Source organism: Podarcis gaigeae, assembly GCF_964106915.1.
Source record: "Podarcis gaigeae genome assembly, chromosome: 4".
NCBI lineage: Eukaryota > Metazoa > Chordata > Lepidosauria > Squamata > Lacertidae > Podarcis > Podarcis gaigeae.
In genome coordinates this window covers 75158774-75183355 of record NC_139677.1, presented here as the reverse complement: position 1 = coordinate 75183355, position 24582 = coordinate 75158774, and the positions used below count along the sequence as shown (strand labels likewise).

General features: G+C 44.8%; 2 protein-coding genes across 3 annotated transcripts in view; one reads left to right on the top strand and one right to left on the bottom strand.

Annotated features, from left to right (window-relative positions):
• Positions 1-154: 154 nt before the first annotated feature.
• On the bottom strand, positions 155-19128 carry ILDR1 (immunoglobulin like domain containing receptor 1). The gene is made up of 8 exons (XM_083736844.1): positions 17587-19128; positions 13052-13222; positions 11432-11581; positions 11064-11183; positions 7342-7488; positions 5843-5947; positions 3769-4604; positions 155-1971 (listed from the first exon to the last, which is right to left on the bottom strand). Exons 1-8 carry the CDS (start codon positions 17648-17650, stop codon positions 1930-1932), a joined length of 1635 nt encoding a protein of 544 aa, XP_083592970.1. The 5' UTR covers positions 17651-19128; the 3' UTR covers positions 155-1929.
• Positions 19129-19159: 31 nt separating this feature from the next.
• Positions 19160-24582, top strand: part of CFAP44 (cilia and flagella associated protein 44) — a 39345-nt gene continuing 33922 nt past the window's right edge. For both annotated transcript variants that reach the window (XM_083735843.1, XM_083735844.1), the window contains exons 1-4: positions 19160-19280; positions 20162-20239; positions 22871-22951; positions 23723-23900. In XM_083735843.1, coding sequence (XP_083591969.1) covers positions 19241-19280; positions 20162-20239; positions 22871-22951; positions 23723-23900 — 377 coding nt within the window. In that variant the 5' untranslated portion in view covers positions 19160-19240. The remainder of the gene's footprint in view (positions 19281-20161; positions 20240-22870; positions 22952-23722; positions 23901-24582) is intronic.

Here is a 24582-nt window from a genome sequence, read left to right as displayed (position 1 = left end):
GGTGACATATCACTGGCTCAAGTGATAAAAAAGAAAGAAAAAACTATTGTGTAGTAATCCCCCAACCCGCCCCCCAAAAAACCCAGGATATATTTTTAAAAACATGAAAGGAAAGGAAAATACACACATTGTACCAATCACTGACTAGCTGTTCTCTTGTTAAATCTACGTATAATTGATAGTCTCTAACAATCTATTTCACATTTAGTACAGTGTAAGAAGATGCAATTACATTTCAGAAAACAGGTAAATGTACTTTACAGAAGTTAAATGATAAACAGAACAAACATTTTTGTTAGCTACTTTTTACACTTAGTGGCACACCAGTTATCTGGGTGCACATTTATTGTCTGTGATTAAAAAAATCAAATGATTAAGCAATGGATAACCTTCAGTCTCCATTTGGGTGCGATCTTATATCTGCAAATATCTGCTATAGGCACCTTTCATTCTGCTATACATCATCTGAAAAGAGGAAGCTTCTACTTCCTTAGGAAGTCTTTTTTAATAAAACATCACATTTATCTACTTTGATTTGAGCCTGTTCCCCATGTCATATAACGTGTGTTGTTGAATGACACCACACGTATTTTAGTATCCCATCTTTCGTCTAAGGAGCTCAGAGCAGCATACTTTATAACACCCCTTGTGTCCTTAGAACAACTCTGTGAGAAGGGTTAGTCTGAGAGGAAGTGAGTGGCCAAAGGTGATTTAGGTGTTGGGGACCTACTAGAAATTTGAACCTGGGTCTCCATGGCATTAAGTCCAGCACTGCAGTCACAGCACCATTCTGGCTCTAGAAAAGAACTTCCATTTTTCCTCAAGCCAAACTCAATGGGATGGATCCAGAGGAGAAATAGTGGGATGCCACTGGTACAATGGAGCTCTCCTGGCTCCCCCTCTACTTCTGCCTCCCTAAGCCACTCCAGAGAGGGTGGAAGATTGCTAGTTTAGCATGCTGTGAGATGGGGGAACGGGGGCCTGCAGCAGAACAAGAAAATCCTAAGAACTTGGCAGGGCTGCCTTGTGCCATCAAAAATGTCTCACAGCTCACACAAGTCTCCTTGAACACAAGTCAATGGGAGTTTGTTCATCTGTTGGCCATCAATAAACCAGGCCTTAGGTCCTAATGTACAGTGGTGATCAATGTACAGGCAACTCTCAACTCACACAGGGGGTTATGTTCCAGGGATAGCGTGTAAAGCTAAAATAACATATAACCAAAACGCGTTGGGTTCAATTCCAGGTGGGATTGCCAAAGTCTTTTTTCCTGGACGTCCACCACCATTATTATTATTATTATTATTAATTGCAAACCGTGTAAAGCTGAATGTGCTTAAGTTAAATGCACGTAAGTTGTGAGTTACCTGAATTACAATACCAAATCCTCAGAATGTTTATCTTGGTTAATTTCTGTTTGCTCACACTGCTCAGCAACTGAGCTGTCTTGTACAGTTCATTCAGTAACCGGTTCATGTAAATATCAAATTGCAAAGTCTGATGCAATCCAAGGCTACTTTCGTCAGGCTCTGAGTCAGGCCATTGGCAATCAGTTAATTTCAACATGTATTAACCTTAGGTGTACTGGGTATGCAGTTGCAAGATACAAAAATAAAGTAATAAATCTTGTACAAATTATTCCTGTACAAAGTGTGTTTTTAAAAGCCAACTAACTGTCTAGCAAATCCTAGAGTAGGGGTGTCGGGAACTAGATGTTGTTGAAAAGGAGTTCCATCTCATTCCTGCTTTATCAGCAAAACGATGCTTTTTCATGAACCACTGCATTGGAAATCAAAGTGTCCAAAATGAGGAAATCCGGGCTGAAGGTGGCTGAGATGAAATAGATTCCTCTTTTGTTGGCTGCTACACTGAACAGCTAATGACTGTTTTGATTTACGGACTTTTTTTTACAATAGCAGGAAGAAAAGGCTAAATGACAACGCTTCTTCCGCTGCGAGAACTGCCTTTTTCCTAGAAAAGAAAAAGAAAGCTAGTAAGCAGCTGTTAAGCAGCCATAATGGGGAACAGCGCAACAGGTCACTGATACTCACCCTCCCTCCCTCCCAGGCTGTTAAACAGCAATACTTTCCCTACTGGGCTAACCCAACCACAGTCTCATTTGAGGCTGTTGGATCTGAATGATGCTCATCTGAACAATGGATGCTGTTAATTAGCTCCAAAATTTTGAACCTTTGTACAAGCTATTTGGGGCCGATAGCACTCATGAGGCTCCCTCTGGTTGAAGATGGATGCAATGCAGAAGGGTGGTTCACAGCAATGCAACTTTGGATATTAATGACTATCACATACTGGTGAATCAAGCTGGAATATACCATTCCTGCCCATCTCGTCTCACAGCAGGTGTCTTCTCCTCCTTCAGCTGGGAAGCGAAGTGCCACTGCAGCTGGGTGCTTTAAGGTCCAGCTGCACATATTAGTCTCACAGCTCCACCTCTGTGTGCAAGGTATTTTGTCTTGTTTTTGGAGTGTGCACGGTTTATTTATTTTTTACAAATAAGTTGGTTTGGGGGCTTGATTCAGATTAGGGCCTTAGATTAGGAGGTGGGGGCTGTAAACCTTTGGGCTGCCTGCATGTATAATTTGCAATGCATAAAAAGGTTCCGTTGAAAATGCTAATGTGGAGCCCCTGACTCGGATCAGACCAGCAGTGGAAAGGTATCTGATCCAGGTCTGACCCTAATGCTACAGTTTTCTAATCCAGATTTTCACCTACCCCTGCCCACTTGCTTGCTCCTTGTGAAAACTGCAACTACCACTACTTTTCTCTTAGGAGGAAAACTACATGAGACAAGTCACGTGCAGTTTTGACTCTCATCGACAGGGCCGGGCCATATCAATGTTTGATTAACTAGTATGCTCCAGACAAACACCACTGACAGCTTCCTTTCTAAAGACGCACAAGGCTTTCCTACCGTTTGCCTTAAAAGGGGCTCCATTTCTTCACGTGCTCCAAGTGAGCACTTGCAAAAACAACAACTGTGCTTCCGTGCAAATGCTTGGGTGGTCTTACTTAGAGCTGCTGTTTCTCTTCTTTGCAAGGGCTTAGCAACTTACCAGGGAGGGTTGGGGCAGCAGAAGAAGGCAATGCAGAAGTGGCAGCCAGGTTGGGAAAATAATAAAAAGCCAGCACCGGGGGGGGTGGGGGTGGGGGGCGGTGGCGGCATGGAACTCAAACCAGAAACCAGAACTCAAACCATGCCCCAGACCAGAATAGCAACACCATGCTGGCCAAGAAGAGAATCTGAAGCTTCTTGGCTGGAGTGCTTTGTTTCATTATTTGCTCTTGGGCTAGAATGGATGCTCCCACATACCCAATAGCTGGAAAAAGCACCCCAGTGCCTTAAAAGATGTGTCACCTTCTGTTCTCAGCCTGATGGCTTCCCTGCCCCCACCCCAGAGCACCTCCCCATTATCTCCCTTCCTTACTCACTGCCATGCCCCAGTCCTGGTAACTTGTTGAGCCCTTGCCAGGGCAAGGAAAGAAGCAGCGTTTGTAGGCTAGAGCCAAGCAGGGCCTGGTTCGCCTCACTCAGAAATAGCCATGAGCTTGACCATGCTTCTCTTGAGCCTATTCACATATCTTTGAACAGGGGCACAAGCTTTAGAAAGCAGCCCTGTGCAAATGCACAAGGCATCCCTTTCTGTATGGTTCCTGTCTTCAGCCTCTGCCAGAGAGTAGCCTGCATCAGGGTGCAAAGCTACAAACCCATGAGATTATGAAAGAGAATATCTGTCACACTTAGTTTACCGATTGCTGCTCCGCAAGGCTTCTGGCTTTGTCGCCTTTGGCTGGGATGATTTCTACCGAGCGGTAACTAGGGGGTTTCTCTGGCCAGTCTGGAGAGCGGCGCTGGCGATGCCGCCTGCTGTTCCCTTGGAAGCGCTCGTACTCATCAGATGAACTCCACGACTCCCGGCGGGATGGTGGAGAACAGCTGCGATGGCGGCGGCGGTGGTGGCCCTGGCGATAAGAGTCCCTGCTCCTCTGACTGAGAGGTCGATAAGCCCGCTGCCCTGAATACCTTCTGTCAGAGGGATGCCGTGCAGAACGCTCCCTTCTATCCTCCTCAGGATACGAATCAGAACTGTTCCTACCATGCAAAATGGGAGATAAGTCTGGCCTAGAACTCCGAGACCTGTCATAATGGCTGCCAGCCCTCTGCCTCTCGACTATGCGGTCTCTAGGTCTGTTCCGGAGTTCCCGGTCGTAACTGGAGTAGGAATCGTCGTCTTCATCCAAAGACAAGCGCCTCCTCCTCCTCCTCTCCCTCTCGTCGTCACTCGCCTGGCTCCGGGGTCGCGAGGCATATGTCGACCGCCGTGGTTGTGACGAACCACTAGTTCTGCGGGAGGATGGGATGCGCTCAATGATGGGAGGCAGTTGGATCACTCTGCGTTCCACAATCTCTGAGCCCAGAGAGGAGAGGATGCTAGGATGGCGACTGCTCTCAACGCGGTGCGGAGGGATCATGGGCTGGGAAACGCCAAGGTTCCTGACCTCCGACTCAAGCTGCTCCAAGAGCTTGTTGGAGGGCAACTGGGTAAGTGGAGGCATCCGTGGCTGACTGCTCTGCAGAGACATATCTATGGAACAGAAGGAGGGTAGAGGGAAGAAAGACACCTGCCATGAGAGAAAGCCAGGTCAAGAGGAACTGGGAAACTGTTGCTTGACCACAGCTTCCATCATCCCTAACCAATGGCCATGCTGGCTTGGGCTGATGGGAGCTAGAGGACAACAGCATCTTGGGGGGGATGGACAGATTTGCTAGCCCAGAAGTAAAGGCTTCCAATTTAGCATTAAGACAGAGACTCAAACTAGATGTAGTAGCAGCAGATCAATTTGTTTAAACTTAGTCTGCTCCAAATGTATATACAGTGGGTGTGACCTCATTGGCCTGCTTTGATCACCCGATTGCCAAAAAGACAGCTTCAAAAAGTGCAGAAAAATGGAAGGCAAAGGAATCAACAAGTGGACAGCCTTCCTTAGGAGAAAAAGCCACATTGTGATCTTCGGGTGAAAGGCTATATATAAATTTAATAAATAACACTAATTGTTTGGAGCATTTTAGTTTAGAAAACAAAAGCAACTCAGTTTGTAAAATTTTGCCTAGGGTAGAAAAGTGGTCTCTCTCCCTCGGGGTGTGTGTGTGTGTGTGTGTGTGAGAGAGAGAGAGAGAGAGAGAGAGAGACCCAATGAAATTGGATGACAGTAGATCCAAGACAGATAAAGTACATCACCACACAAGGCCTAATTAATCTGTGGAGTTCACTATGCTACAAGATGTAATAATGGTGAATAGCTTAGATGGCTTTAAAAGTGGATTGCAAAAAGAAATCCACGGAGGGGCAATCTTTCTGAAATGCAAATAGAAATCTAATTCTGTGAGTGTGGATCCTCATGGAGCCCAGGGCTGCTCCATTCGTGTACAAAAGAGAGGAACTGGTAGGCCTGGGAAACTTCAAGGTTTGCAGATGGACGAAAAAAGAAACACCCCCCAAAACAACGGGAGAGGTTTCTCTTCTTCACCCCCGGGTTGTGGATTTCCCAGAAACATTTGTTGGGCTTTCTCCAAAACAACTGGTTTGTCACTATGGGAAACAAGATGCAAAGTCTTTACAGATACCAGATTACATGCTTCCACTTGCCGGTGTAACAAATGAAATCAGCCCTGACCCTCACCACCTCTGAGCAGCTGGGTTGGTAGCCTCTGATGCTCTTTCACCTCTGGAAAAGCATCATCATCAAGCCAAACCACAAGCATCCAAGTCATTAAACTGCTGTAATATATTCACTCCCTTTGGACTTGTAGACGCAGCCCTACCTCTCTGTAGCAATGGATTTAGTTGATATGAAGATGACTGGGAGTGGTGCGTCATCCATGGGAAAAGTTGTTGAGCCTGTTTCATAAACTGATGTCGTTCCAGCACTAGAGGACAGAAAAAGCAATAGATGTTATACAGGTGCACTCAAGCACTCTGGAGATCTTTTTCTCTCTCTCCATTTTATAGAATAGCAATATTGGAAACCAAAATTAATGACAGGGAAGTTCCTCCTTGCTTGATTTAGATTGCTTTGAACCCCTGGAATCTTGCACCGCTCCAAGATTGGGGTGGCATGAAACAATACAGTCTGTCCACAACAAATGTGTGATTTTGATTTCAGACGGATATTTACTCTGGAGAAACTAAATTTTCTAATATTGAAAGTACAATCCTGAATTCCTTCACACCGGGGCTTTGCCAATGTAGTACCAGCAGAGGACTTTCTGGTGCCCACAGACTCCACTCCCCCTGCTGAAATTAGGGTCGAAAGGAGCATTCAATTGTAGCCGATAGAGTAGTTTGCATTATATTTATGTGTGCGTGTTGTGCTGCCGAAAGGTGGGCAATAAATTTAATAAATACACACGGTGTTCATGACTGTTTCTCCAGTTCACAAATATGTCCATGGGCCCCAAAAGTTTAGCAAACTCTGTCCTACACAATGCCCTTAACATAAAATTATGGTCTACTTCAGCATGCTCCATGAAGAGAGCATTTATACATGTTGGAAGAGTAAACGCAAATGGCAGAAAGGGATGGAGATGGGGCATAGTGGTTAGAATTTCATATCAGAGGCCTGGGAGACCAGGGTTCAAAACCTGACACAACCATGAGGCTCACTGGGTGACCTTAGGCTAATCATGGTCTCTTATTCTAATCTACTTCACAGGCTTGGTGCGAGAATAAAGCGTGACCTTGAACTACTTGGAGGAAACTACGAAGGCCCTCCTATTTGTGTACATTTTGGATAACATGCAGAGTTAGGTTTCCACCTGAGCAGTATTTCCCCTCCGCGACCACCCCAAATCCTACAGAGGACGTCCAAGTGGCTTGCTTGTTGTTAAAGCGTGTACAAAAACAACTTTGGATTTAATACACCTGTTTTGTCATGGGTGGTGCTGTGGGTTAAACCACAGAGCCTAGGACTTGCCGATCAGAAGGTCAGCAGTTCGAATCCCCACGATGGGGTGAACTCTGGTTGCTCGGTCCCTGCTCCTGCCCACCTAGCAGTTTGAAAGCACGTCAAAGTGCAAGTAGATAAATAGGTACCACTCCAGCAGGAAGGTAAACGGCATTTCCATGCGCTGCTCTGGTTCACCAGAAGCAGCTTAGTCCTGCTGGCCACATGACCTCGGCCAATAAAGCGAGATGAGCGCTGCAACCCCAGAGCCGGTCATGACTGGACCTAATGGTCAGGGGTCCCTTTACCCTTTACCTTTGTTGTTTTTGTTTTCCTGGGAACAAATGCAAGGGGCCGACAGCCTGCTTCCCGATTTACCTTTCTCATTGCAGCAGCAGCGAGTTGGGCAGCAGGCACAGCGCACATGGCAGCAGCAATGCTGAGGGCAACACTGGCACCAGCACACCCCTATCAGCATGAGGAGGAGGAGGCCACCAAGGACAATAAGGACGACAGTCAGCCAGTCTGGTGGGGGAAAGAGGACATTCCAATCTATTATCATCTCCCATCACCTTGATTTTCTTGTTACTAGATGCCTGTACAATGAGCTTCCTGCACCAAAAAGTAAGCTTTCTGCAATCTTCCCTCACAAGATAGCTCATCCGAAACAGACATGGCGTTCACACAGAGTGCTGCATTCAGACGTAACAACAAAAACTGTTTGTTTATTCCAGGGGTAGAGAAACCCAGTCCAAGGGCTCGTTGCATAATGGGCATAATTATTATATACAATGCACACACATTAAAACTACAACCATTCAAATACAGTGGTACCTCGGGTTACATACGCTTCAGGTTACAGACTCTGCTAACCTAAAAATAGTACCTTCAGGATGAGAACAGAAATCGTGCTCCGGCAGCGCAGCGGCAGCAGGAGGCCCCATTAGCTAAAGTGGTGCTTCAGGTTAAGAACAGTTTCAGGTTAAGAACGGACCTCTGGAACGAATTAAGTACTTAGGTACCACCACAAGGTACCACTGTACCAACAACAACAACAACAACAATAATTTATTATTTATACCCCGCCCATCTGGCGGCTTCCATAAAAACCAAAAATACAGTAAAATATCACACGTTAAAAACTTCCCTGAACAGGGCTGCCTTAAGATGTCTTCTGAATGTCAGGTAGTTGTTTATCGCTTTGACATCTGCTGGAAGGGCGTTCCACAGGGTGGGCGCCACTACCGAGAAGGCCCTCTGCCTGGTTCCCTGTAGCTTTGCTTCTCGCAATGAGGGAACCGCCAGAAGGCCCTCGGCGCTGGGCAGAATGATGGGGGTGGAGACGCTCCTTCAGGTATACTGGACCGAGGCCGTTTAGGGAATTCTGTTGGAATTCTGCCTGGGTCAGAGGAATGTGCCACAGCGTAGGCACCGGCAGATATTCCTTGGCGACCTCCCCGCTGCTACTCCCGGCAGATAAGCAGGCGAGGTCTCGGTGATTCTTCCCAGATGTGAGAAGAACACACCGTTTCTTCTCTCTCCCCTTTGGTGTCCCCCAGGGAGGGGAAAGAAGCAGACAGAAATCTATTTACATCCTTTATTTCTGTCTCTTACATCAGTACAGAGAAACATGTCTGCACTCCACAGCAGTAAGAATAAACTCCACCCATGTACTTCCAGTACGGGTCATATGACACACACACTGAGCTAACATCCGGTGCTCAGTACAGAATGGACTGCCCCTATGTTCCCATGGCAACAGTCACAAACATCCTGTTTGGCTTTCCAGCCACAAGCAGCTGACTGAGCTGCTAGAGCCTTTGCTTGCTGCAGCATTGCTGCTTTATGGTAACATTTAAAGGTCAGCACCAACACTTTGAATTGTGCTTGGAAATATACTGGTAGCCAGTGTAGGTCTTTCAAGACCGGTGTTATATGGTCTCGGCAGCCGCTCCCAGTCACCAGTCTAGCTGCCGCATTCTGGATTAGTTGTAGTTTCCGAGTCACCTTCAAAGGTAGCCCCACGTAGAGTGCATTGCAGTAGTCCAAGCGGGAGATAACCAGAGCATGCACCACTCTGGCGAGATAGTCTGCAGGCAGATAGGGTCTCAGCCTACGTACCAGATGGAGCTGGTAAACAGCTGCCCTGGACACAGATTTGACCTGTGCCTCCATGGACAGCTGTGAGTTCAAAATGATTCCCAGGCTGCGTACCTGGTCCTTCAGGGGCACAGTTACCCCATTCAGGACCAGGGAATCCTCCACACCTGCCCGCCTCCTGTCCCCCAGAAACAATACTTCTGTCTTGTCAGGATTCAACCTCAATCTGTTAGCCGCCATCCATCCTCCAACCGCCTCCAGACACTCACACAGGACCTTCACTGCCCTCACTGGTTCTGATTTAAAAGAGAGGTAGAGCTGGGTATCATCTGCATACTGATGAACACCCAGCTCAAACCTCTTAATGATCTCTCCCAGCGGCTGCATGTAAATGTTGAAAAGCATGGGGGAGAGGACAGAACCCTGAGGCACCCCACAAGTGAGAGCCCAAGGGTCTGAACACTCATCCCCCACCACCACTTTCTGAACACGGCCCAGGAGGAAGGAGCGGAACCACTGTAGGACAGTGCCCCCAGCTCCCAGCCCCTCTAGACGGTCCAGAAGGATGTTATGGTCGATGGTATCAAACGCCGCTGAGAGATCCAGCAGAACTAGGAAACAGCTCTCACCTTTGTCCCTAGCCCGCCGGAGATCATCAACCAGTGCGACCAAGGCAGTTTCAGTCCCATGATGAGGCCTGAATCCCGACTGAAAGGGATCCAAATGGTCCGCTTCTTCCAGGCGTGCCTGGAGTTGTTCGGCAACCGCTCGCTCTATCACCTTGCCCAAGAATGGAAGATTTGAGACTGGGCGATAGTTGGCCATTGTGGCCACATCTAAAGATGGTTTTTTAAGAAGCGGTTTAATAACCGCCTCTTTCAGCGGGTCTGGGAAGGCTCCCTCACGGAGGGACGCATTCACCACCCCATGAAGCCCATCGCCCAGTCCTTCCCGGCTAGCTTTTATAAGCCAGGATGGGCAAGGATCCAGGAGACAGGTGGTTGGTTTCACTCGTCCAAGCAGCCTGTCCACATCCTCGATAAATACAAAAATACAAACATAAATGTTACACCTATGTGACTTCCCTCCACCAGTGTTCGTCATTTCTTATGTTTATTATATTCTTATTTATATGGCAATTTGTAACTCATTTTTAGTATTGTTATTTAACTAATATTTTGTTTTCTGAATCAACTTCACCAACTTAATCTAGACATATCAGCATGTTGTCTTTAGCACAGTGTTTGCTCATATATTCTTCAAACCATTTCCATTGCGATCTTAATTTCTGCTTTGTTTAATATCTTATTACTGTGGTTAGTTTTACCAATTCAATAAATTCTAAAAGCTTGTTTAGCCAATCTTCCTTTGTCGGTATGTACAGTCATACCTCGGGTTACAGCCGCTTCAGGTTGCGTTTTTTCGGGTTGCTGACCGCCGAAACCCAGAAGTACCGGAATGGGTTACTTCCGCGTTTCAGCGGTCGTGCATGCGTAGAACTGCTAAATTGCGCATAAGCGCTGAATCGCAACCCCAGCGTGCGCAGACGCGGGTTGCGAACATGCATCCTGCATGGATCACGTTCGCAACCCAAGCATCCACTGTACTTTCCCTTCCAGATTTTTGCAAGTAGGATCCTTGCTGCAGCGGTTGCACACAGAAATAATGTCCTCCTATCTCGCGGTAGCCTTTTGAGAGCAGCCTTTTTGAGAACTGAATGCCAGTGCTCGGAAGGGCCAGAGGCAAGAGATACGGCTCTTGTCTTTGTACAGTAGTCTGCATTCCAGCAACACAAGATCAGGAATTGCTGGTGTCTTCTTCTCCCCTTTTAATATGTGGATTGAAATAAGCGATAACCCTGGAAGTAAACATCTTTAGGATCAAAGCATGGCTCATTTTTCTCCATGCTTTGTTCTCTAAAACTTCATAAATGGTAAGGAAAAAAATGAAGAGACGGTCACCCTAAAATAAAATTTAAAAAATAGAACAGTGTTACGTACTGAGAACAATGAGCTTGACCTCTATGTCTGAGTCACCGCTTGTATCTCCTGGAGCTTCAACATTACAGTAGTAGACTCCATGGTCCCACCACATCACTTCATTGATCAGGAGATCTGCTTCTATGAAGAAAAAACACAGCATGGCGAAAGTAGGCAACGGGGTGATATTCTTCTCATACCATGACAGCACATTCCTGAAATGCAAAAAATATTGTGCTAACAGACTTTTGGAGAGCTGAAACTACATTCCGAATCATTTACACCTCCATAAGATACAATTACTTTGTGCTGCTTAAGGCTGTGTTTCCTTAGCATTAATGAGACCTCTACAGGCCACAGTTTCCCAGTCCCTGCTCAAATGGTCTTACTGTTCTGAATGGTTATCCTCCGCTGTCTGTAATCCACACCAAGCACAGGTTCATTTTGCCCTCTTCTCTGAGCAACAATGCGTATTTCCCGCTGATTGTCATTGCAGTCGTTGGAAGGGTCCTGGCCAATAGCTAGGCCTGCTTGATAGGCTGCAGTAAACAAAGGGGATGAATTACAAAATGAATGCCAGTTTATTTAAATCCAAAGTATTAAATTCATAATAGCGCTCCTTAAAATTCCAGTGAGGAAAGATCACACTATGTTTATTACCTGTCCCTTTATAAGTGGTAACAACAGAAAAATATTATGGGGTAGAGAGGAGAAATTACCAAAGAGTCAATTAACTTCCGGAGACAGCAAGCTCTGATGCTGTATGAACTGCAAACTTTGCTGGGCATATGGGGAAACAATGTGGGATGAGACTTTGGGATATATTTGAAAAAGGTGGCAATCCCATCATTCACAGTCTGAATCAAGGATAAGCTTTCAGGATTTGGCACAAAGAGGGAAGACAAAATTGGTGGACATTAGACCATACAGATAACCAAAACAATGCTTTGGAAACCCAATACTTTTAATCTAATTTTACAATAGTGAAAGCTATAATTCATGGTTCAGATTGCAAGAACTCTGAGCATCTCACTAAGCCTATCCAGACTGAAGGAAGATGGGTAAAAGGCTCACAACTTTTGGCTAGCCTTGATAGCCTGCCAGCATTTTTTACTGTAGGGACCTTTGCTCCTCATCCAATGTGGGATATAATCCCTTCTCCAATATCGCAATAAGTTCCAAATTGGTTCTAGGGTGCCTCTGAAAATAGGGTGTGAGGTTAAAGATAGTCCCTCACTGCCCCCCATCTTAGAAGGTGGGCTGGGGTTCATCCATGTCAGACTGCAGGCCAAAGTGCAGTGCAACACAAGTCTCAATCCTCTTCCTGAATTTGTTGGCACTCTCTGGTGGAGCTCAGAGGAGAAATTAGAGGAGAAATTAGTCTTAAATTTCAGATTTTTCCTTTTGAATTGAAAGCACTAGAGCCAAAGGAGAGCATGACTGAAAGTGAAAGGCTCCCTTTCCTAAAATCACATAGCCCTCTAGGGCAGGGGTCAGCAAACTTTTTTAGCAGGGGACCGGTCCACTGTCCCTCAGACCCTTGGGGCGGGGGCGCTGGACTATATTTTCAAAGGAAATAAAATGAACGAATTCCTATGCCCCACAAATAACCCAGAGATGCATTTTAAATAAAAGGACACATTCTACTCATGTAAAAACATGTTGATTCCCAGACCGTCTGTGGGCCGGATTTAGAAGGCAATTGGGCTGGATCTGGCCCCCAGGCCTTAGTTTGCCTACCCATGCTCTATGGTTTCAAGCATCCCAAAGATAACACAGTGTCTTAAAAGTGAAAGCACAAACAGTCATTTCCTAAAGCAGCATCTTCTAGCTATCACTCCATCCATTTTGGTTCAGAGACTGAAGAGATCAGCTTCCCCATTATTTGGCTCTGGAGAACAAAAAGTCAAACAACTGTCTTCCCTGGGGCGTCCTCCCTCCTTCCTGCCTCTTCTCATGTGTGTGGAGAGCAATCCTTGGCGGTGGCTGCAAGAATCAGTGGCACTCACCAACACTGTAGTAGTCAAGGATGGGATCCTTGCAAAAGGACTTATAGCGCCAGGTAACTAGCACATCCTGCAGTGGGGCAGAGGTACTGTAGTCACACCTGAGGGTCACCGAGGCAAATAAAGTTGTGTATCGCTCAGCAACTGGCACAGTCACCAGGATGGAGAAGCAACCTGCAATGAAGAACATGAACAACAGCTATCAGTAAGCATATGAAAAGCACCCCTATTCCCCGGGGGGGGGGGGGGGGAATCTACCAATGCAGACAGCAAACTAAGTATACAGAGATTTAGTTAAAAAAAATAAAGTTACATAAAGTTTTTCAAAGGACTGGTTCATTACTTGTGTGACTGTGCAGACATAGTCTACAGTTTGCGTTTGGTCTGTACCTACTGGACTTACTTTTTCCTAGTTCTGGATCTGATAGGGCTTTGGAAGTCAGCAGTGCCATAAACTTTGAATTTACCAGCAGCAGGAGCAAGTGTAAGATAGATGAAAAAATGTCATAGGGAAGAAGCTGTGTAAACGACAGCTTTATTCAGGATGTCCTAGAAGTTAGGATGAGGGCAGGCCTTGTATTCTCTCACAATAAGGGTAGGGGAGGCGCAATGGTTTCACAGATGGGGAATGTGAGTTCTTCAGGTTGGCCAAATCTGTGGGAAATCTATGTTTGGAACTTTATACTCCCTGCTATAGCAGAGAAGATCCATATCCAACCTACAGGAAACTGATTGTTTCAGTCACATTTGATGCCAGAGGGAACTAGCATGCTTGCATATCCCTATATGAGCGCTGTGTCTTAAAAGTCTCAATTTTGCCTGGGAGAGTAATCTGAAAAGCAAATTAGGACAAAATGTACATGAAAGTTCCCACCAACACCCTCCAGTGAAACTAAAAGAAAGCACCAGGATCCCTCATATAATGGGGTGATTTCAATCAAAGAAATGTTACATCGCCAATCCATTGGCTATTGAAAACCCTGAGAGTGAGGGCTAATCCAGAGTTCCGCTTTCACTTAGGAAAACGAGATCTTTACTGCTGAATCAGAGTGAAGGTCAATTTGGTTTTCCGCAGATAGCTGGGTTTCAGTGCTAAGGAGTGGGGTTTTCCTTGAGAAAGCAGCAGGGCGAACAGAAAACTGCTTGGACTCATGCTTTCTGGGCACTTGACAAGCAGAAGCGTACGTGAGCATTCAGAGTCTCCACAAGAAGTATACTATTAAACAATTAACAAAGAACTCTACAGTCTGCGCTACAACTCTACTCTGAAACTCATTTTCCTTTCGCCAAGCAGGAAATGGCGGTCACATTTCTTTTGTTCACCTGGAAACAGTCCATTCAAAGACCCGACCCAAACCAGAACACCCTTTTGTGAGTCTTTGTTTGCTAATCCATTAGATCAGGGGTCAGCAAACTTTTTCAGCAGGGGGCCGGTCCACTGTCCCTCAGATCTTGTGGGGGGCTGGACTATATTTTGGGGGGGGGAGGAGGGGGATGAACGAATTCCTATGCCCCACAAATAACGCAGAGATGAATTTTAAATAAAAGGACACATTCTACTCATGGAAAAACACGCTGATTCCCAGACCATCCGTGGGCCGGATTGAGAAGGCGATTAGGCCAGATCCGGCCCCCGGGTCTTAGTTTGCCTACCCATGCATTTTACGCACCCTAAACTAAGCAAGCCTTTTCTAAGCAAGCACCCTAAACTAAGCAAGTGCTGAAGGCCTTCTGGCAATTCCCTCATTGCGATAAGTGAGGTTACAGGGAACCAGACAGAGGGCCTTCTCGGTAGTGGCACCCACCCTGTGGAACACCCTCCCTTCAGATGTGAAGGAAATAAGCAGCAATCCTATCTTAAAAAGACATCTGAAGGCAGACCTGTTCAGGGAAGTTTTTAATATATAACGCTGTACTGTTTTTAACACTTGACTGGGAGCCGCCCAGAGTGGCTGGGGAAACTCAGCCAGATAGGTGGGGTATAAATAATAAATTATTATTATTATTATTATTATTATTATTACAGGGTTTCCCATGGGTTTTCTGGATTTCTTTCAGGAGATCTTGCAGGCTGGTTGGCTGCTGGGCTGCCAGTTAGGTACTCATTAAGGAAGCTGTTTTATACGGAGTCAGATCATTGGTCCAGCTAGCTCCGTACTGTCTACCCTGACTGGCTGTAGTTTTCCAGGGTTTCAGGCAGGAGTCTCTCCCAGCCCTATCTGGAGAAGCAAAGGTTTGAACCTGGGATCTTTGGCATGCCAAGTTGACATTCTAGCACTGAGCTACAGCCCTGTGTCCTTCTTGCACCTCTTATGCCTTTCTCACATGCCATTTCCAGCATGTCCACTCAGTAAAGTTTGCCATGTCAAAGAAAACTTTCCCTTTTCAACCAGCTTTTTGGATTTTACCCTGATACTAACAATCCCCAATCTCTCCTCTTCCTTGGAACAGCCCTCACTACTTTCTGTTCAACTTTTTCAATAACTCGTTTTCTGGAAGAGCTCTGGTCTTGTATTTATTCCTTGCTTCCAAGTACAGTGGTACCTTGGTTTTCGAACATAATCCGTTCTGGAAGACCGTTCCAAGTACTGAAATGTTCAAAAACCGAAAACTCAATAGCCAACAGCTAGGCCTCAGGAACTTGCACTCAGCAGAAGCCTCGTGGCATGTTCGACTTCTGAGGCGTGTTCAAAAACTGAAGCATTTACTTCCGGATTTAAGGTGTTTGAAAACTGAAATGTTCATCAACGTTCAAAAATCAAGGTACCATTGTATCTTGCAAGGGCATTCTGCTACCTGGGCTATATCCCTAGGCTACACATGTGCACCTGTATATTTTTGAAAACATACTGGTTTTGAGCCTGTACGATAGCTCTTGCAAAACAGAGCTTTACTATTAATTTCCTCCTCCAATCTTCACTCTAAGGTCCCAGGGTGGGTTACAATAATTAAAACATACTATTAAACACACACCCCTGACTCTAGTCTTCAGTGGTTCCCAGTGATGTATAAAAATATGTCATGAGCAACTGTGCTAATATGTGTATCAAATATGTGTAAAATATCCTGCCCCAACTCATATGTCAGGCTGAAATCCTATCACTGGGAGCACTGAATTTAATGGCTCTTACTTGTGAGTTGACACACATGATTCCATTGTAATAGATAAATCAGGGTTGAGACTTCTCTAGCACTTTGAATTTAACAGAGTACAAATATTTTTTTTCTGACTCATGCAATAGGGAGGTTGCAGGCTTGTGTGTAGGCTTTGCCACAAAAACTCATGAGGGATTATAGCCAAATACAATCTCAATTATAGCCAAATACAATTTAATATAATACTATCGCTATACTATTTAATACTAATAAACAGCTTTTAAATACACATTAGGTTAGCCAGACTCCTGTGTTTTCCCTATCATAGGTATACATGATAACACTAGAAAAGTATTCAAGACATTAACAATACCAAAGATATCAACAGTCTTGAGATAACATAATATAAACCCTGTGTTAGATAGAATTACTCAAACACACTTGACAGCACCTAGTTGGAATGAAGCGCCTTTACAAGAATGAATGGCCAGGGGCTTAAGAAGTGCACATACTGGTTATTTTTGTGGCTGTGACATTATTACTGCAATCCTAAATGTATTTACTCGGGAATAAATTAAACTAGGACCGGGCTCAACCTATCTTTGGCTGAAGGCTGTAACTTCTATTTTGTGTGTTAAAGTGAGCACTGTTAATACAGGACAGAATGTGAAGACACTTGTTTAAAAAAACAATTTACATTTGAATTATAGACACGAGAAATATATTTAGACTGCAGTTCCAATTATACTTACCAGGAAGTAAGCCTTAATGAAACCAATAAGGCATACTTCCATCTAGTCTAATTCATTGCCATTACACATTGCACTGTACATGCATTTTCCTCCAAAGCAGCTGAGCTACAGTCCTATTGATAATAATCAGCATCTTATTTAAAGTATGCTGCACCTAATATCTAGGAGGGCAATGGGGAGATAAACCAGTGAACTTTTCACGTGCTTACACATACGTACAGTAAATAGAATTGTGACTAAACTGTTTACACCAAATGTTAGCTAGTACATAGATTTCCACCCTTTCCTACTTGACTTTTTGTGGAGGATAAAAGTTCTTTACATGTATCCACTCTGTGTGTATGTAAGTTTACAACTACAGCAAATACGATTTAAAAAGGGGGGGGGGGAACACAAACACATATATGCTGGGCAATTTTACAACCTCTCCTCCCTGGGACCAAGAAGATTAAAATAAAAACAATATGGAGAGACTTAAAACATGCCTGATTAGACCGGAGACCTGCCTTTGAGGAAGGTACTGTAAACAAGCGAAGGAGCAGGAAGGAATCGGGCGGGAGGAAACTTTAGAAGACAATCGTCTACTAAAACCAGTCGCCGCCAGCAAGGAAAAGACGAAAGATCACGGAGATCGGGAGGCAGCTCCTTTTCCCCTTCCAGCTCCGGTCCCCGCCGCCCCCCACGACTCACCTGTCGGGAGCCAGCTGAGGCCGAGAAAGAGTCCTAGGTGTTGCCATCGCCAGCTCCAGGCCATGGCGCCGCCTCCTCCGCCCACCGGCCGGATCCCTCTGCGCAAACAAACCTCACCCTCTACTCCTAACTCAGGGAGGTGTTGGCCTTGCTTTTCCGCTTGGGAAGGGAAGCCTCGCCTTTTACTATTATTGTTATTGTTAGTATTATCTGGAAAGGAGCGAGCCGCTGCAAGCAACTCCCTTCCTCCCTCGGCTCGATCTCCCCCGGCACCTGTTGCTGGAGCGCTTTCTCATTTCCTCCAGCTGCGCCCTAAGGCGCATTCCGGCAGGTGCTTCGCCTCTCCCCCTGCAAGGAAGGACGGGTCCCGCCTCCTGGCTCGCTACCTGCCAGGCCTCTCCTCTCGTTTTTATTTCTCCGAGTTCAGAGCGAAGAAGAAACTTCGTTTGTACAAGCCAGATGACCCCTGGCAGTTTAATCTCTGAAGTAAGTTCTATGTTCAGAAAAGCTTGCCTTAACACCCAAGTTTTTTTAAATGAATGAATGAGCGCCAGGCGGTTTTGCCTGTGTGCGCAGCCCGATCCTGTGCAGATTTAGGTGCGCCCAAGTTCATTAAAATCAGTGGGCTGCATTGTTCAAGCGTCGTTAACAGCATCTTTATTATTATCGTTCATTAAACTAGTGTTCCGCCCTTCATCCGAAGATCTCAGGGGGGTTGACAGCATTAGAAATACAAGATAGAAACACACAAAATTCATAATAAAAACAAGAGCAAAAGCAAAACGAACCAATAACACCCCCCCCAAACATGTAGTAAAACACTATTAAATTATATTGGGGTCAGATCTAAGCAGGCATATATTGCGTTGCAACAGTTCGATCCTATGTAGACTTTAGGGAACCTAATTGTATATAGGATCAGGCAGATATTAGCTCCTCTGGATCAATGCGGCCGTCCCACCAATAAAACAAAATAGGAATTAGAAAATGGAGAGCTGTGGACGGGCACTCATTTGGCAACCACATAACATGGATATTTCCCTGCTCCTCTTGGAAGATCCCCGCAGAGGAAATTCAGCAGGTGCCGTCTTTTTCCCTCGCTGTAGCCACACCGGCAAAATTTCTGCTCGGCACACAGAAAACCTACCAGAAAAATGTTGGCAGGCATTGTAACAATTAAAAGTTAGCAAGGAAGGCTCCCCCCCCCCACTCCCAGAAGAAAAACCCTTTTGCCCTGTTAATGCAGTTATTAAAGGCGCGATCTTCATTATTTCAAACGAAGCGGCTACACGTGGGAGGCAGCCCATTGAACTCAATAGGACTCCCCGATTTCACACGCACGGAGAGAAACCGATGTTACCCGTTATATACATTTGCAAATGGCAATGACTAAAGTAAATAAATATTTCCTTCCCCCTGGAATTCCTTAAATATTTGTAGCTTTGTCTCCATTGTGCACAGCAGCGTATATTATTATATTAGAGTAATCGGAGGGGGGAGGGGAGAAAAAGAGCAAGCCGCTCATCGATATTACTTCTTACTACGCTGTTGCTGCTGCGCAGGCGCTCTGAGCCTAAGCAGGTTTTGAACTCAACTTCCCAGGGATCTTGGCGCGCCTTTCATTCGGTTGCTTAGCAACCGGCGTACACCTGCCATGGAGCCGAAGGGAGAGCCGGAGGCGAAAGACGCAAAAGGTACCCCCATTCCCGCCCCTCTCCATTTCCCGCCTTCAGCCCTTGCCACCACGGGGTTCCCCTCGAAACTACCCCTTGCTCTCAGTAACTCCACTAGTATGGCACACTTTAAAGAAGCAGTCTGAAATACCTTTATAGGGTGAAACTGAAGCGTCACGAAGTCGTGCGCGAGCTTTCGGGGTCACCAGGGTTCTTCAAGCTGGGCGCCAAAGGGAGTGGGGCGCTCGGGGGGTACCAGACTGCAATTTCAACATGCCCCTCCTTCCCCCCACGTTTTTGCAAAGCATCATCCAAGTTGAAGAAGTGTTCTGGTGAATTTACAGGAAAGCTTGCTCACGCCGCTTTCTGGTTTCAATCCATTATTGCCAGCAGCTGTTAGCTTTCGAATTTCCTCTAATGTAGAAACGCTGCTGCTTGAAGCAGTTCTGTTCTTCTTTTAGAGAACTTTCAAATATTCTTCCCCTCTACAGGCTGTAAGGTAAGAAAATGCAGAAGTCCAGGACAGAAGAAGAAACCGGGATAGGTGTCTCCAATAACATACATTTTATTTTATTTTATATTTTATTTATGCTTTTTAGGTTTACACATTTCACTAATTTTACAGTCATTTTAACATTTCAAAACTTGACTTCCTTCCCCCTCTTTCTGTTGTTCCTTATTTATTTTTAATATTTTCTGCATATCCAAATTAACTTAATTTCCTTATTAATTCATCTACTTTAAATATATACTCTTATAAAACTGCAATAATATAAAAACTGCTGCGACAAATGAAGCAAGCGTGGCGTGATTCTGCCAACTTGCATGAGAAATTTACATTTCAGTTTGCCCCAATACTTCCAGTTGGAAGATCCACCATACTTTATGATTTTGTTTTGCAGGCCAGAATGAACATTCAGAAGAAGGAAAGGGGTCACCTTCAGAGGAACAGAAGGAAAAAGCAAAGAAGATAGCTGATGGTAAGTATTGCTTGCACATTCAAATTATGCTAGATAAGAATGTGTAGTGATTTCTGTATTTGGGAGAGAAACATATCCAGGGGGTCGTTCTGTAATTTTACTGTTCAGTGTTTAGGTGTCAAAGGACAAAGATCAATAGTTTAAATCTGTCCTTATATTGTATACTTATTTAGAATCAGCCCTCAAGCCCCTGAGGGCCCCAAAATTTAACCAATAAGCAAATAAAAAGTATATTACAAAACACATAGTATCATACAACATATATCTTTTTACAGTGAGAAATAAAGTTACAGTGGTACCTCAGGTTAAGTACTTAATTTGTTCCGGAGGTCCGTTCTTAACCTGAAACTGTTCTTAACCTGAAGACCACTTCAGCTAATGGGGCCTCCTGCTGCTGCCACGCCGCCGGAGCACGATTTCTGTTCTCATCCTGAAGCAAAGTTCTTAACCTGAGGTAATATTTCTGGGTTAGCGGAGTCTGTAACCTGAAGCGTATGTAACCTGAGGTACCACTGAATGCTGTTCTTCCCTCTCCCATCCTTTTTAATATATGGTGCTTTTACAGTTTATATGGATCTGGATTTTCCTGTGTTTTATTGCACCAGTATAATAAAGGGGCTACATCTTTCAATAAATTGGTTATCTGATTGTCTTTCTTCTCTTATACTGATGTTTGCCGATACAGTGGTACCTCGGGTTACATACGCTTCAGGTTACATACACTTCAGGTTACAGACTCCGCTAACCCAGAAATAGTTCTTTGGGTTAAGTACTTTGCTTCAGGATGAGAACAGAAATCACGCGGCAGCAGTGGGAGGCCCCATTAGCTAAAGTGGTGCTTCAGGATAAGAACAGTTTCAGGTTAAGAAGGGACCTCTGGAACGAATTAAGTACTTAACCAGAGGTACCACTGTATCACCATTTTGACCACTTTCCATACTCTTCTAATCCAGCCATCATGAACATCATAAGAACATTAGAATAGCCTGCTGGACTGGGCCAATGGCCCATCTGGTTCAGCACCCTGTTTTCACAGTGGCCAACCAGATGCCTATGGGGAACCAGGGAGCAGAACATGAGCACACCAGCACTCTCCTCTCTTGTGGTTTCCAGCAACTAGTACTCAGAAGCATTGCTGCCTCCAATTGTGGAGGCAGAGCATTATCATGGCTTCTAGCCCTTAATAGCTCTCTCTTCCATGAATTCGTCCAGTCCTCTTTTAAAGCTACCCAAGTTGGTGGCCTTCACTGCCTCCTGGGGGATTGATTTGACAATGCGCTGCTTGAAATACTTTCTTTTATCTGTCCTAAATCTTCCAATATCCAGCTTCACTGGATGTCCCTGAGTTCTAGTGTTATGAGAGAGGGAGAAAAGCTTTTCTCTCTTCACTTTCTCCATGTCATGCACACTTTTCTAAACCCTTTCCAGCTCTTCAATATCCTTTTTGACATGAGGCAACCAGAACTGTACATGGTACTCATTGTGTACAGATGTGGTTGCACCATCAATATCAGGCTTCCTCAACCTTGGCTCTCCAGATGTTTTGAGGCTACTATTCCCATCATCCCTGACAACTGGTCCTGCTAGCTAGGGATCATGGGAGTTGTAGGCCAAAAACATCTGGAGAGCCAAGTTTGAGGAAGCCTGATCAATATGTATAGCAGCATTCATGATATTGGCAGTTTCATTTTCAATTCCTTTCCTAATGACCCCTAGCATGGAATTTGCCTTCTTTATGGCCACTGCACACTGTGTTGACATCTTCATTGAGCTATCTAATATGACCTTAAGGTCTTGCTCCTGGTCTGTTCCCTCCAATTCAGACCCTATGAGGTTGTATGTGAAATTAAGATCTTTTGTTCCAACATGCATCTAGTGTAGGAGCATCAGTTTCCCTCCAGTTGTAACTAAGGCTATGCATACACCATACAGAACATTTAAAACCATGACTTTCCCCAAAGAATCCTGCGAACTGTAGTTTTATCCTGCACTGCGCTACAATTCTTGCACCCTTAACAAACTACCATTGCCTTGATTATTTGGTGGAGCTCATGTGCCTTAAACATATGGTGTGTATTCCACCTAAACTTCAGTTAATAGGTACTTTATCATTTTTCCATCTTCTGAAAGGACAGTATCTTTTATGTATCTTAAAAGTGGGTTTACTGCTAAGGCATAACCTGTTATACTCTGTTTCCATTAATACTGCTATCCAGAAATATCTTCTTATTGGGCATGACCAGAATATATGCAGTATGTTAATTATCTATTCATTTATCTAATTTAAAACTATACTTTTCTTCTTTTAGGAATTTCCTCCAAAAAAAGTTTATATTCTCCAGGTCCTAAACCTAGCAGCTGCTTGAGTAAAGCAGCTCAGCTGGTAGAGCATTTGGTTTCACAGTGTGGCACATTTTATGGGCAGCCCCTGTTGGGAGTTTGTTTTGTCACTGCTTTAGCACTTACCTGCGTTAGCATTCATTGCATCTTGTAATTTAACCTTCTGCTCCATGATACAGATGGCTCTTCTGATATCAGTTAATTATTTGATTTTAGGGAAACAGGGAAAACATTATAGCATATGTATTTAAATAAAGTAGAGTGGAAAGTAACATAATTTTCTGTGTGCAGAAAAGACCCCGTCTCATGTAATTCAGGAAGAAGAAAAGCTATTTGAAGATGAAGAAGGTAGTGAAGGCTATGGCGATGAAGGCAAGTATTGCTAGCAATCTTTGGGTTTGACAGAGCATTCCTACTGCCTCCATGTTGATGGATGGGGTAGGATTAGAATGGCGCCTAGTTGCCTTCTCACCAGCCTCCATTGGCAAAGAGAAGTGTTGATGGCGATGATAGGTTTTTCCATGGAGTCCCAAGCTTTTCCCTAGCAAGTGGAAGGCTGCTGGTGCCAGTTCTCCCACTGGTGGGAGTCAGTGGTGAGTCTGAAATGGGGCATTTTGGTTTTTGGGCAGGAGGCTGAAGGCCTTAGATTCACTGAGTCCACAGCTCTGAGGTCCCTGATCCATGAGCTTCTCAGTTGTGTCAGCCCATAGCTAGCACAGCTGAAAGAGAGAGAGAGAGAGAGAGAGAGAGAAAGAAAGAAAATTTGACACACTCCCCATGACTTCCACTCTGGCCAGTGTGAGTGATCAGATGCAGCGGTGATCAGATTAAATATAGAACTAACTTTTGGGATTTGGGCAGGATGAAATTCTTGGTTGCAAGACAGGACAGGTCAACCTCTGTGTTTAAAAACTGACCACAATGGCTATGCTAGCTAGCTCTGAGTTTATTTCTTTCTTTCTTTCATGTCTTGTCCTTCAGCCCAAAGATGACAATCGTCACTTTATAATTGGCCACAAATGCTACTATCTTGTCTGTCTGAAAATTATATGCCTTTCTTCTTCTTTTCAGCCTTTGTGGACTGAAAAGTGGTGTGTGTGTGTGTGCATGTATAAAATTATTGTTGATGTTTTTGAAATCCAGAAGAGGAAGAGGAAGTGGAGCCAATACAACTTGAAAAGCCTCCAGAACCGGTAAAGAAGAAGAAAGTAAAGGTAGAGAAGAAAATCTCTGAAAACTTCTACTATAACTATGAGGAGTTGTGTGCGCTACCATTTGTGACTCCAGATTCTGGCATTCCACTTGACATGCTCAGTCTCATGTATCCACTTTTGCTAATAAAATAATAAATGGTAGGATTTTGATTATTTGGGATATGAAGGGAGAAATACAAGCTGCAGAGGAATTTGTGGGCTAGCCAATGCAAAAAAAACCACACACACAAAAAAACACGACCTGGCCAAGCTATGGCCATTAAGAAACAATTGAGAGTCATTGGCAATGCAAGAGAACCATCCTTCCCCCCTGCCCTGAGGTGTGAACAGAGACTGGGGATTTGAAAGGTTGCCAGGTTAACTGGGTGTGAAGTGACAGGAAAGCAAGGTGTACTAGGAAGAGGGGGGGGGGGGAAGACAGATCCATCTTGACTGACTGAAGGCAGGATGCTAGAGAGGCCTCTGTGTCCATCATTGCATTGCTGGGGGGGCGGGGGGGGACAAGACCCTCTTCAGACGACCATGCTGTAAGATCTGGGCTACCTCCCTTTAAACTCAGGTGTAAATATGAGAATAAATCATATTTCTTAAAGCTACGACAGCCTCCACTACCTCTTCAGTTTTCCAAAGGAGCACAGACCTTGGTTGAGGGCCAAGACCTCTGGAATCCCGTGCATGGCTTGGCAGGGATTGGAGTGGCCTGTAACAATATAACAAGGCCATATTAGTGAGAAATTTTACATCCTCCTCAGTATTTCCCAACAGATTGGCAAAATAACAAAGCCTGCA